The 15301-nt window shown below is 42.6% G+C and overlaps 1 protein-coding gene across 1 annotated transcript in view; it reads left to right on the top strand.

Annotated features, from left to right (window-relative positions):
• The window catches only part of LOC109919991 (MORN repeat-containing protein 1), a 202374-nt gene that overhangs the window by 181563 nt on the left and 5510 nt on the right, over positions 1-15301 (top strand). The window contains exon 13 of the mRNA XM_048615161.1: positions 13473-13549. Within this exon, the coding sequence (XP_048471118.1) occupies positions 13473-13549 (77 nt within the window). The remainder of the gene's footprint in view (positions 1-13472; positions 13550-15301) is intronic.

Here is a 15301-nt window from a genome sequence, read left to right as displayed (position 1 = left end):
AAAGCCTTGGTACCTCTGAAGAGTCCAAGATTTCTGAAGTTGTTGCCTTTGGTCTGGTTTCATTGTTCCTTTAGGGCTAAGACGTGAATAGGATTTCTAAATGAACCATGGTTCCAGACAGCTAGCCCCCTGATTGTGTATTCCAGAGCATAGCCTAGCTGCCTATTTTTGTTTTAAAAGCTCTGTTAAAAATCTAGGGTTTTGGTCCAGTATTCTAAATGACAGGGAATTTTGCTCATTCCTACAACAGCCAATGAGCATTTCTAACAAGAAAGAATCTAAGCACTTTGCTCTGACGGTCAGCAACGTTACCATCACTGAATCATCCACCATCAACATGCTGGAAGCTTTTGACCGGAAAATTTACTATATTAGCCAAATAAATACTGTGGCTAAAAGATCAAATCAGAGGCTAGGAATTTAGCAGGGAGTAACTCATTTCCTGATTCCCCAAGGCTTTTCAATCATCTACAATGCACAAGACAGCAGTGTGATGGAATTTTGTCTACTTGCCTGGATCAATTAAAGTCCAACAACATACAAGCATCTATTCATCATCCAGGACAAAGCAGTCCACCTAATTGGCACCCGTCTACTATTTTAAAGGTTCACACTCTCCATCACCTTCTCAAGGACCATCAAGGCCAGACAATAAATACTGACCTTTCCAGGAATGCCCACATACCAAGAACATAGATAAAAGAGTCTAGTTTTCATTGCCTTTTCTATCTTTCACTCATTGCAGTTCCAAGAAATAAGCATTCTTTGTAGTAATGTTCCAGTCATACATGGATGATTCAGCTCTCTGATGTCAAGATTTTTATGATTTTTGGTTATTAATGGGTGAACAATGCTTGGAAAGATTGGTGCTTTATTTACAGATGTTTTCCATTTAAAAAAAAACACTCCCAAACTGAAACAGAAATCTCAGCAGAAAGCCATATGGAATATATAAACCCGTCTCACTGACCCAGCGACATTCCATCCACTGATCTGCCACCAACAGCTAAACCTTCACAGCATTCCTTCTTGTGTGTTCTCTTCATTCAAGTGACAATTTACAGGAGAGAGTCCACTCATCAGGCTTTTCAACCACTAACAGTGGCAAAGCTAATCTCACTCCTGACTATTCTGCCCTCACTCAACACATGCATACACAAGCATATGTATACATACTCACACATACTCATATATACACACCCCCTCAACATTTACACACAAACACACACTCTCAATATACTCTCAACATACACACATGTATAACCCCCAACATATGCACACAAACATCTATATTCATCCCCAATTCAGACACATATACACACATCCTCCAACATACACACAAGCACATACATACTCTCAACATACACAAAAATGCAGACAAACCCATGCACATGACCACAACTGATACACAGTTTTCAAAAAGCATGTTTGACTGTTATCAGGACTGGAAATTATCACCAATTCCTCACATTCCCTTCTGCCAGACCTCTCTGCTTCCTAACACAGGGTATCCCATGTTCTCAATAGGCATACACACAAATATATATAGACATCCCCTCTGCATACACATACATTCTCAAAATGCCTTCAACGCATACACATGTACACCCCCAACTTACACAGACAAACATATATGCATAGAATCACTATAAAATCCCTACACTGTGGAAACAGGCCATTTGGCCCATCAATTCCACACTAACACTCTGAAAAGCATCCCACCGAAACCCACCCCATCTCTGTAACTGTGCATTCACCATGGCTAATCAACCTAACACTATGGGCAATTTAGCATGGCCAGTCTACCTAGCCTGCATATCTTTGAACTGTGGGAGGAAACCCACACAGACGTGGGGAGAATGTGCAAACTCCACATAGACAATCGTCCAATTGTACCTGGGACCCTGGCATTGTGAGGCAGCAGTGCTAACCACTGTGGTGGCGTATATCCCCAATGTATGCATATGTATATGCACAATCTCCAACATACACAAAAACACATACATACTGTCAACATACACACAAACATGCAGACAAACCTATGCACACAACCGCAACATACTCAGTTTTTAGAAGGAACATTTGATTGTCGTCAGGACTGGGAATCATCGTTAATTACTCACATCCCCTTCTGCCAGACGTCTCTGCTCCCTAACAGAGGGTGTCCTAACAGTTGCTCAGTCTGAAATTAGATAAATTAGCACTGACCAGGAGCTGAGCCTGTTTTGGTCAAGTTGGTGTAGCTTGGTGCTGCATCAGTTTATTTTATTCATTCATGGGATGTGGGCATTGCTGGCGAAACCAGCATTTATTGCCCATCCCCAGGGCACTGAAAGTCAACCACATCACTGTGGATCTGGAGTCTCATGTAGGCCAGACCAGATTGGGACAGCAGACTTCCTTTCCTAAAGGACATTAGAGAACCAGATGGGTTCTTCTGGCAGTTGACAATGGTTTCATGGTCATCACTAGACTTAATTTCAAATTTTTAATGAATTCAAATTCCACCATCTGCCATGGTGGGATTCACAACTGGGATCCCAGAACACTCCCTGGGTCTATGGATAAATAGTCCCACAATAATACCACTGGGTCACTGTCATTTCCTTTACCCTTTAAATGATCTGTTTAGTGACAGTACCAGGGTGAGTCATCAATTGCAGCATATTTCACATTTTCAGAATAACATTACGTTGATAATGCAGCGGCCCAGAATGGGAGTGAATCAAATCTGTCAGGGATGTCTCAAGTCTTGCCAGAGCTGAGTGCTTGGGTACCAGAGATATAGTTCAGGTGCTGGAATTCCTTAAAGCTCCTGAGCTGGCTGCTGGTGGTGGCTGGGAACTCATTGAACAGTCGCTCTGCCATAAAGGCACATCACATGAAAGAAAAGACAGTCGAAAAGCTTAACAGCATTCACTAGGCTTGTTGTTGAATATTTCCTTGGTTGGGGTACTGCTGGGCAGACAACACACATGGAACTGTGCCCCATTGCTCAGCAACACAATTAAGAGGGGAGTGGAGAAGTAGTAAAAAAAATGAGTATGTTGCATTTTTTTCTCTCAATTCACTTCCTTACAGGCCAGGTCCACGGTAATAAGGCACGGAGGTTGGCAGCTCCCCTATCAAGGATCAGTAATTACTGCAGTGAAGCTGTTCCCCTTCTACAGCAACCTTTCTCCCAGTTGTGGCATAAAGGTTTAAATGGGTAGTGTAATGAGAGCCTGGGGGATAATTGGTGGTTGCTAGTGAATTGCAGAGCAGCAATTCAATCAACTGCTTCTGATTGTGTCCCAAGCCCCAACAGCAAAACCCAAAATTGAAATAGCTTTAACACGCTGCCAGCTGTTTGTTAATCTTTATTTCCTCTGCTATTTCTCTCCTCCTTTTCTGATTTATGTCCGGGTTCATTCCCGACTGATGCTGTCCCTTGTTGTTTATCACTTAAGTGCCCTGTGAGCCTTAGATAGCAAATGTCTTTGCTGTCCAGCACAACTGAGCCCTTGACCTGCCCTGTCCTTTTCCAGTTTCTGTTGTCGCTGTTACTGAAGATGGCTGAAAGGGTGATGGAAGCAGATTTATTAGGAAATTTCAAAACTGAGTCGGATAAATATTGGAAAGGAAAAGTTTGCAGGGCTGCAGGGAAAGAGCAGGTGAGGAGTGGCACTAATTGGACAGTTCTTTCAGGGCCATCACATGCACGATGGGCCTCATTCTGTTCTGTATGAGTCAGTGATTCTATGCTGATGCTATTTACACAGAGCCATTTTACAGGAGTACGATAAGAGATCAGGAGCAAGAGCCCTGGTTTGCTATGTTCCATCCTAACTCAGGCACACTGAAGCAAGTCTTCCAGGTTAAACTGTTGAACATGGGCTCTCTTGGCCAGTGGGAGCACTGATTGGTTGTACCAATCAAAGAATCCACAAGCCAATTACTTCAGCCTGGGGTTGCCAAACCTGGGGTCTCCAGGAGATAATTTTTAATTTTAACAAATTCAAACAAAATTGTGGAGTTCTTTTGGCTTGCATTGAGCTTTGACAGTTGTCTATTTCCAAACATACAGCCAATGCCTTCACGGTGCAATTAATAAAGTAAAGCAGGTGTAAGGCCTGAACACCGACCAGCTGTATCTGACGGATGTAATTTGGATGCTGTGGGCTTAAATGTTAAATCCCTGCTGCTTGGGATGAATATTTCTCTTCTGACGCAATGCTGAAATAAGAATGTTGCACACAATATGGAGCGGATGATGCTGCTGAAGTAATGGGAATGCCATCTGTTTTAACCCCTTCCCAACCATACACTGCTGACTCAAATTAACGCTGCGTTGAATCAAATCTGTATATTCAGCCAAGAACTAGTTCCCCCATCTTTTTTAAGTGGATCACACAGGCATTATGTGGTGGGATTGCAGCCTTTTCAAATAGGAGACTTTCATTTGATAATCACTAAAACCCGAGGAAATTCCTCAACCTCTCTTGCACATCCTTCCCCTACCACTACAAGAGAGACTATCATCAGCCAAACGTTGCACACATGCCAAGATCCTTTTTTGCCAATTATTTCCCATAAGACCTCCCTCCCTCTCCAGATTTTATTGACACTGTCTGAACAAATTTTCACCCTTGAATATCACTGCAACAATTTTACCATTAACTCTCTGTATGTGCTTATCTCTTCAGGTTATCAACAACACTAGGGGCAGCGCAGTCAAATTCATCCCTGCACTCACTTTGTCTAAGTTTCAGGCACTGCTAGATAGTGATTGAGATCAGGGACCCCAGTGAGATTAGTACAGCAGGGTGAGTAACGCAGTGAGGGTGAATCACATTCTGAGGGTGAGTGATATAACTGAGCTGAACAATGCAATCAGGGTCAGTAATGCAGCAAGGGTTTTACATGCAATGAGAAGGCATCGTGCTGTAAAAGTTAGTGACACAATGGTTAGAAATGTGTTTTCTTTAGACTAAGCAGGCCAAAAACAGGAGGAACTTCCACTCAAAGATGGGAAGGGCTTTCTCATGCGATGACACTCTTCTCAGCTCATTGCTCACACAGGTAAAGCGACAACTGTTATTGGACAGGCTGGAAGTTCTGAGGGCCATTGGGACCAACTTTCTGGGCACCACATTTAAAAGGCACCCTGACAGCTTATCACTCTGTAAGCCAGGTGCATCAATTGAACTCTGTTCATCACCCACACCCCCAGCTCTGGAGATGTCAGAGATCAGGCATGTATTAGTGACGCCTTCCTAGACATTCCCTTGAAGACAAGGTAAGCACTTTTTCCTATGAATGGAAACAGGATGCTGTCTTGATTGACGAAGGCAGCCTGGACAGAGGTGGCTATGGAGGACAACACTTTTGGGTAGCTCAAGAGAACCTGGCTCCAGTGCCATAAGAGGATGAATAATCTGCTGCACTCCATCAAGTCATGTAACATGGAATACTCCATGCATCATGTCCCTGTGAATGAGTTGGCATTGTAAGATTGCCACTGCAAAGAACTCTCACATACAGATTGGACGCCAGTCATCTCCATCAGTTGTCTTGTACAATCAATATTTGTCACTTCATTGTAGCTACCAATGTAGCACTACTTGCACCACAGTGGTACTGGCTCTTGCACATCTGTTAGGGTTCACATTTAAAACATTGAAGAAGGTACAGCACTCAGCAACTCATGTACCATCAGCTCAGTAACCTTTTCTTCACAACCAAGAAAGCATAAACACCTGACTGCTTTTTGCCAAAGGTTTGTATGGAGCAAGGACACAACCACAAAAGCTGGCTTTGGGATGAACGCTTGGCCGATATCTCAGGCACATACCTCATAATGGTACAATGTTGTTAACGGTTCCCCTCTTAAGGCACTGCCTGTTCATTCACAGCCTGCAGCCTCCTGACTCTGTTGTTTTTGGTTCTGTTGGTGCTGGCCATTCCTTCCTCTCTTCCTTCTCCTTCTTAACCTCTACAATGCTGATACTGCTTTAAGTCGGTCTAACATATGACATAGAAGTACTGATATATGAAGAAGTATCAGGAATGGGATGTTTGTTTTCCATTTGAAATTTTGAGATAGGCAAGCTACCTTTTGGACCCTTATCAGGCTGGTCTTGTGTTGACTGAAAGCCAGCCCTTCGGCCACCTCTACATGGGAGTTGTTTCCTCTGTGACCTATGACTGGCTTTCCTTCTCCACATTCTGACATGTGCAGGTTTTTTGGAGCCTAGATCTTTACATTGCTTTCCATGGATGTAGCAATTAACTCAATTTGACTCTTGATGACCTTCATTATTCCTCATGATACAGCCCTCCAACCTTGGAACCTACAGCCCATGTAATGGTTTCAACATCATATCTTTAATATTAGGATTCACAGGCCTGTGTATGTTCCTACAAGGCTGCAAATGGAATAACACCCTGCCTAACACAACCCCACATAATCACTATTTCTGGTGAGTTTTAGATGTCTTTCTTCTCAAAATTTAATGAATTGTGGGAGGGGGTTGGTGGGATGTTGGTGTTAGGAGTTGATCAAGCTTATTCACTTTTATTATGCAGTGAGATTTTTCCTTTAGTATTAAGCCCTTAACCGAGCTCACACAATAGTATTTTTCAGTTTCTGTTTCATTTCCCTCAGTTGTGGGTGTTTGCACTGTAGAGGAACACATTTCTACTGTGAATTCTTTGGCAAGATTTTCTTTTGTGAGAAGATTTGGGAGAGATGGTGGTTATTAATTTTCATTTGACTCATCCACCTGTCCCTCCACACTATACTTTTACTCCAACCCTATAGGTGGCCTTTTCTTTTCCTATGGCAAGCTCTCTGTCCATCTTATAAATCTCCCTCTAATTACTGGCCCTTTTGCTAACTATCTTGATATTCTCGCTCTTACCCCTGATCCCATCCAGAGCCTTAGCATTACACTACCTCCTATTCAAATGAACTGTTCACCCTCCCTCCCAAGGGTACTTTATTACCTCATTGCCTTATTATTACGTTCCCACCCTAAACATGCAACTCCCACCTTTCCTGTCTCTCATGCCCCTGTCATTGCGATGCATCCCAATTTATTCCCTTCATTCCCCAGGATTCTTTCAGTGCTACAGAAAACTACATCCTTTAAAATCTAGTCCCTACCGTACCTTTCTACCTAACCCACCTTTATCTGAACCTTTTGAGTTGAGCCCTTTTTTGAGTAAAGCCCCATTTGCCTGCTATGGTCAAGTTTGCTGACATCAGCCAGTGTGACAGCTTTGCTTGGTCAGGATATTAATAAGGAGGAGTTGTGGATGTCATGAAAAACATTAAGGTTTGATAAATCCCCAGAGCCTGACGAGATCTGTCCCAGTATACGAAGGAGGCAAGGGAGGAGAAGGCTGAAGTCTTGACAGAAATCTTTGTACCTTCTTTAGCCACAGGTGACATCCCAGAAAACTGGAGAATAGCCGGTAATGTTCCTTTGTTCAAGGGCAACAGGGATAATCCAGGAAATTATAGGTCAGTCAACATTACATCAGTGATAGGGAAATTAATGGGGTAGGTTCTTAGGGACAGGAGTTACTCACATTTGGAGAAGAATGGACTTATTAGGAATAGCTAGCGTGGCTTTATGCAGGGGAGGTCTTGGCTCAGAAACTTGATTGAATTTTTTGAGGAAGTGACGAAGATGATTGATGAGTATAGGGCAATGTTTAAGAGATATTTAGACAGACAAATGTCTAGGCAGGAAATAGGGGAATATGGGCCATGTGCAGGCAGATGGGATTAGTTTAGAATGGCATTATGGTTGGCACAGACTAGTGGGCTGAAGGGCCTGTTGTACTGCATTGCTCTATATACTATGTTTGTCAGGCCTCACCCCTTGCTCTCCAAGCTTTTAACAACAATGAGCAAGGATACATATAGCTAAGACATCTGATCAGCTGGTTGACCTGGTTCACTGTAAATGTTTGCGCAAAGAGATGGTTTGATTGTGAAGGAGCCAAGACATTGAAGAAGTTTTTATTTACCAGAGCTTGGGGGGAAGAAGTCTACCCTACCTACACGTCTCATATCTACAGTTGAGTTTGTGAATACGCGTTTTCTGTTTTTGCTGATCGATTGCGCTAATATAATTCCAGTAGGTATGAGGTGTTAATGAGCAGTCATGACATGCTGATGAATGTTCTGCAGTGATGGTGAAAGATTGGGTGACACAAAGAAGGGTAGGTATTGGAGTGAGAGTAACTAACGCAGTGAGTGAATAATGGAAAGGTGAGAAATTACTGAGGAAGTATAATACAGGAATAATGCATCGTGCACAGACGATGTATCAATTTCCAAGGGTAAGTGATGCCATGAGAGTGACTCAGGGTGCATCACACACTGAAAATCTGTGACACAATGGGGGTGAGTGGAGCAGCAAGGGTAACTATATAAAGTGGGTAAATGACGCATTTTAGTGAAGGCTTATATCTCTTTAAATGCTTTTCACTATTGCAACCCTCCTGTACCTGCCTCCCACACAGCACTATGAGAGGGTTGTCCATGCCTTCTCTCTATGCATTTGTCTAATGATTTAAAAAAGAACAAAATAAAATATTGATATGTTGACATGGCAACGTACCTGCTGTTGTAGTTTGTAAGACCATCTTAGGAATGGAGAGAATAAAAGGCCTTGTGCATCTTTAAGTAGAAAACAAGTGAAAGATTTGGTTTACAACAAAGGTAAGACTTCAGCCGGCAGGGCAGTGACCTTGGAGAGTGTAGATGTGTTTCATTTTTACTGCACAATTGAACTGCCTGACAACAGAATATAGCAATGTGACCTGTGAGTAATACCGACACTGTTGGCGAACCGATATGCAGATGGTGCAATGCAGAAAACTCAGGCTTTCATTGCTACTTTTCTGTATTTTAAAGCATCTTACCCTGGACTCTATCATTATTACAGTCCAAAGATTGCACACTACAAAACATACGAAAGCCATAAAGTGTGAGGCCCTTTCAGGAGGCAGTTACCATGGATTTACTTTGTGTTGAGTACAATATAACCCCAGCCAAAGGATAAATACTGCAGGCAAAAGTGTACTTGGCGTGAGAAGTCTAGCAGAGAGCCTAACACCAGCCAACTAGAGAGAGGTCAGAATAAAAATAGAACATGTGACTTTGTAGCACTGTGATGAATGTGATGGGAATAATTTGAACTTTTTGCAAGGCTCAAACAAGTGTTAGTGAGTTAACAGTCCATTTACATTTCTCCCCATTTCTAGTTTCATTGACCTCAATCACACTGTTTCAAAAACAAAGACAAAAAGTTGGAAGTATAGCACCTCAACTTCCACTTGACAACTCTACAATCTTCTGGACTCAATATCACATTCAACCATCTTAGGGCTGAAGGCACCTTCTCCCATGTCCTCACCCAAACCCCATGCACCAGGCCTTGTTATCACATCCTCTGCCATTACACACTACCCATTGTTAGCTACTAATATTCCCCATTAGCAGCCATACATTCTCTAAGGCTGATCGTCATCCATTCCTCCGTCTGTCCAACTGTTCTTCTGTCTCTTTTGGCCTCTATCTCCACCTATCATTTACTCCTTACCCCCTCCCCCCACCCTATCCCCTGCATAAAAAACAACTATTTCCTATCCCCCCACCCTATCCCCTGCATAAAAACCAACTATTTCCTAGCTATCATCAGTTCTGAAGTAGTGTCACTGGACCCAAAACGTTAACTCTGATTTCTCTCCACAGATGCTGCCAGACCTGCTGCAATTTTCCAGCAATTTCTGTTTTTGTTTCTAATTTCTAGCATCCACAATTCTTTTGGTTTTTTATACACTTTTCAAAATGTGCGTAAAGTAATTGCCCCAAATTTTAAGCAAAGCAGGATCCAAAGTTATATTTCTGATGTTTCAATCTTGAACAATTTTAAGTCCTTTCCCTTATCCCACACCCCATTTCATTTTGCTTTGTGTGCATTTTTATGGCATCAGTATACATTACATTAACAATTGGAAGCTTTCTATATCCTTAAGCATGCTACACCAAATGGGCATAAGCAATAGTTTGATGGCTTCAGATTTTAATATACCCTTTTAAAATGGGAAGTGATGGTGTGTGTTCAGAACTTTCCCTGGGGCCTGACTCTTTACATTGATTGTCCCATTCCAGTATTGCATACAATGCCTTCAGGACTTGTTGATTGTGTCCTCACAGGAAAATTGGAGGTACTAATTTTTATAATTGGAGGCACTAATTTTTATGTTATTTTTGTTCACTTCTGGGGGTAGATAAAAGACTGATTACTGGAGATATATATTTGTACTAAGTTCATTTTATACTTTCAGAATGAATGTTGAGGTACATCAACTGAAAACTATAGTGGAATACTGTGCAGGCGAAAGTTAATTTGCTCCCAATAGCAAAATCAGCAACTTAGAGGATGGTGTTTGATTCCTAGGAAGGTTATCAAAGACTTGACTAGATCACAAAGCAAGTGTAAGGAGGTTGCTGCTGTATCATTGATACAGTTTAGAATAAGGTTGATTTAAAAGGCCCAAAAACATAAGAAACATCTTATTTTGTCTTTCAGGTCACCGCAAAGCGCTTGACACATAAGAATATGCAGTATGTAGGCAAATATGACAGAGAATAACAGAGGTGTGAGAGGGATCGATTATGAATTTTCCAGCTTTTTATGTACCATGTCCAAGAGTGAGGGAAATTTACAAAGGGGTTCCCCAAATATGGAATGTTAAGAATTGTGGACCCTGATATTTACTAGGGTTTTCACGTGGGGAGGGTATACTTCTTGTTGATAAACCCTGAAGTTTGGGTTTCTCTACAATTCATGCTCTTTTAAACCACTTTCCTACTTGGAAGCCAACCTGTTTGACAGGCTTGGCTCCCTTTTGGGCAGGAAACTCTCCAGAAATTGCCACAAGCCAGGATCCTCAGGATAGAGATGGTAAAAGAGGATACAGCATGGTGGGGAAGGTTGATGGACGATTGCTGGGATTCAGAGTGACATGAGATGGGAGTTCATTGAGGGTCAGGGGTGGGTGAGAACATGGGTACAATCGTGGGATAGGGGTTTAAGTCCATGTAGGAATCAGATAAACTTGGCTTGCTGAGAGCAAATCATTTGTGCCCCTTCTGGCCCAAAAGCAGTGCTGAGAAAACACTTACCTGCTCCATGCAGCAGTCTTCTCTTTTTTGGTGCTGGATTTCCTGATGCCTAAGAAACCCAGCCAGCCAGCAATAAAGCTGGAAGCAAAATTAAACCTGAGTTATTAAAATAATTCATAACCAACCCACTTTCCTTGATCAGATTGGTGGACCATCTCATCCCACATCAACTGAAAGCAAAAAGGGGTGATGAGAGGCAGGTTGGGCTTGGGTTTGAGATTTTTACATGTTAACATTCCACTCAACCCAAACCAAGCCATTTGGTAAAATTACTCACTAAAAGTAAATTATCCATCTGTCTGCTATTATTATCTTTATGTGCCTTATGAATTTTGGGGTTTATGTAAAGAGGGTAATTTCCAGTTTCCCTGTATCTGCCACTAACTGGTAGAAAATGGCATCTGAAACTCTGAACCTCTGTTTAATTATTTGTAAACAGATTGGAGACAGTTTATGAATGCATTCCATCCCAAGTCCAAGTAATAGCAGCTGCTTGTTTGGCTATGATACTACAACAGCCAAATAGTCTTCCAGCTCATGAAGAAATTGGCTAACTTGGAGAAGAGCTGCTTCTGCCAGTGGAATCACACCCTGGCAAGAGTCATGAGTGCCGATTTCCTGATCAACTAGTAAACTGCTCAAATTATGTTCAGAAAATCCATTCCAGCATCTGCAGGAGGAGGAGAATTAGACAGGATTCATTTTAAATGTAAGAAATTATATTAACTATTTACTGTAAAGATTACTAACTGCCCAGCAATGAGCCTGAAATGCTCCCTCCTTTGAACCAAACAAAATTTATTTTCAGGGCTCATGGCATCATCGGATTGACTTGCAATTGAATTATCACCTTGTAACTCACTGCAGCCAAGTATGCACACATTGATGGTTCTCCCTTTAATACATTGAGTCAATTATCCTCTCTACACATACCTCTAGGGATATAACAATTATCCTTTAGAGAGTGACACGCCACGTGAGATTCACATTACTCTCAGCTGTCTGCTGCAGTCACTGAAGAATGAGAATGTGACAACATTTGTCTGCTTATTTCCACACTAGTTAAACTAATTATTTTAAAAATTCAGACCCCATTAAGTAGTCTCCATGCACGAGTGACTCTGGTCAGGCTCTAGTGTATGATATAGGCCTGCACATAGCATCCTGGAGGCATAAACCCTGTAATCAATTAGGGACTAAGTGAATGGAGCAACTGGGAAATTTTCTAACTGGATGCACTAAGATGGTTAGGATGGTTGTCCTTACGTGTTTTGTTCTATGGAAGCTTCTGTGGCCACCTGAATGACAGCTGACTTGCTATAAATTGAACTTTAGGATACCGAGTTAACCTTCCCTCCCTCCCCTAATCATTTGCAGTCAAGTAGACTGCCCAACCAATTGCTGCCGACAGAGGGATCTTGGGGTTCATGTCCACAGTTCCCTGAAAGCTGCCACCCAGGTGGATAGAGTTGTTAAGAAGGCATATGGTGTGTTAGCCTTCATTAATAGAGGGATTGAGTTCAAGAGCCGTGAAGTTATACTCCAGCTATACAAAAGCCTGGTTCGGCCACATCTGGAGTATTGTGTCCAGTTCTGGTCGCCTCATTACAGGAAAGATGTGGAAGCGTTGGAAAAGATGCAGAGGAGATTTACCGGGATGTTGCCTGGAATGGAGGGAAGGTCTTACGAGGAAAGGTTGAGAGAGCTAGGGCTTTTCTGTTTAGAACGACGAAGGACGAGAGGTGACTTGATAGAGGTGTACAAAATGATCAGAGGTATAGATAAAGTGGACAGCCAGATACTTTTTCCTAGGGTGGAGGTAGCTATTAGAAGGGGGCATAGTTTTAAAGTGAGTGGAGGTAGATATAGGGGAGACGTCAGAGGTAGGTTCTTTACTCAGAGAGTGGTAGGGGCGTGGAATGTATTGCTGGAGAGGGTAGTGGAGTTGGCCTCATTAGGGGCATTTAAGCAGCTATTAGATAGGCATATGGGTGATAGTATAAGGTAGGGGTAGAGGTTAGATAGACCTTAGTTTTAGGGTAAAAGTTCAGCACAACATCATGGGCCGAAGGGTCTGTATTGTGTGTACTGTTCTATGTTCTATGTTCGATGTTCTAAAACAGTCAATTGACCAAGACCTGCCAGGAACCTGTCAGATCATGACACCAGATGAATGTTTGCACCTTCAGGAACAGATTGAAAGAATATAACACAATATCCTGATGAGGACAAAGAGTAAAAGGCATCGTGCTGGTATCTAATTCATCTCTTGTTTTCTTTACAGATCTGAAGCAAGTATCAAATTGAGTGGAAAATCAAGGAAGAAGCAGAATGCCACAGATCCACATATTGTGAGACCAGGTAAGAGAGGAGGCTCAACCTGTTTAAGTCTTAATTGGCAGACAACAGCCAGGTAATGAGTGAGATTAGTCCCAAAATGAGTTCAGTACCTCAGTTGTCCCACCCTGAGCAGGAACAGCCCAATTTGTTCCTACATTTGCAACAAAATAAAGATTCAAATGAAGTTCAAATCAAGATAATATCTATGTACTTAGGTACAGAAGCAGTTCTGTACAGTTTTTGCAATAAAGAACAAACAATCATTGGAATTTGACATTCCCTGCAGCTGCAAAAATACCAAAGGCAATTTCTAATTGTGTAAGGCACTGTTTACACAATTTGAGACAAAGGGAGGGTCTGATAACTGAACAGATCCTGTTGTATTTTGACAGACAGATCTCAAACAGTGGTCTTTTCCCACCGCGCCTTGGTGGCAGCTGCCCCAGGCTTTAGTGCATCCCTCAGCATGTAGTCCTGGACCTTGGAATGTGCCAGTCTGCAACACTCACTTGAGGTCAACTCTTTGCACTGGAAGACCAACAGAGCATCTTTCCCTGAGTTGATGGTCCTCCCAGACACAGTTGATGTTTGTCTCAGTGTGCATTTTGGGGACCATACCAAAGAGCACAGAGACCTGCATCACGGAGCTGATCTGGACGAACCTCGATAAAAACCACTCGTCTCTCTCCAGGTTTCCTTTACAAAGGCACATTCCAGAAGGAGGTTTGACAGTCTCTTCACCTCACAGCCATTTTGTGGGCAGCATGCAATGAAGCAGAGAGTCCAGATGTACGTGAAGGATCTTTCAGGTCCCTTCTCACCACCAGCCAAGCTACATCTTGGTACTTGTTGGAAAGTTCTGGTGATGACACATTCTGCCAGATGACTTTGACAGTCTTCTCAGGGAACCACCGAACAGGTTCAATCCTCTCCTTTTCTTGAAGGGTCTCAAGGATGCTATGCACTGACCACTTCCTGATAGACTTCTGGTCAAAGGTGCTTTTCCTTACAAACTTTTCTACAAGGGACAGGTGATATGGAACTATCCAACTACTTGGAGCATTCCTTGGCAATGAGGCCAGGCCCATCCTTCGTAATACCAGGGACAAGTAGAACCTGCACAACCAGGTGACATATAGTGATGGCAAAGAGTGGGAAGGTACTTTTGTCCTCGTAGAATCATAAAATCCCTACAGTGCCAGTAGACGCCAGTCAGACTGTCGGATCTGCACAGAGCATCCCACCTAGACCAACTCCCCACCCTATCTCCTTAACTCCACATTAACCATGGCTAGTCCACCTGACCTACACATCCCTGGACAGGGCAGAACAATTTTCAGCATGGCCAATCCGCCTAACCTGCACATCTTTGCACTGTGGGAGGAAACCAGAGCACCCCGAGGAAACCCACACAGACACGGGGTGAACGTGCAAACTGCGCACAGACTGTTGTCAGAGGGTGGAATCAAAGCCAGGTCCCTGCTGCTGTGAGGCAGCATTGCCAACCATGGCTTTTACATGCTAAAAGGAAACTTTCATCTATACCGCACCTTTCACAACCCCAGGACATCCCTCAATCAGCATTAATAAAGAAAAAGATTATCTGGTCATTATCTCATTACTGTTTGTGAGAATCGTGCTTTCTACATTCCAACAGTGACCACACCTCAAGAGTATTTAACTGGCTGTGAAACACTCTGAGATGTCCTGAGGTCATGAAAGATTCTGGGGAAATGCTACTTCCTTATTTCGCTGTTGTAATGTAGGACAGTA

The sequence above is a fragment of the Rhincodon typus genome, chromosome 31 (assembly GCF_021869965.1).
Source record: "Rhincodon typus isolate 14 chromosome 31, sRhiTyp1.1, whole genome shotgun sequence".
Classification (NCBI taxonomy): Eukaryota; Metazoa; Chordata; class Chondrichthyes; order Orectolobiformes; family Rhincodontidae; genus Rhincodon; species Rhincodon typus.
The sequence above is the reverse complement of the archived record's forward strand: the minus strand, read 5'-3'. Positions and strand labels throughout refer to the sequence as shown.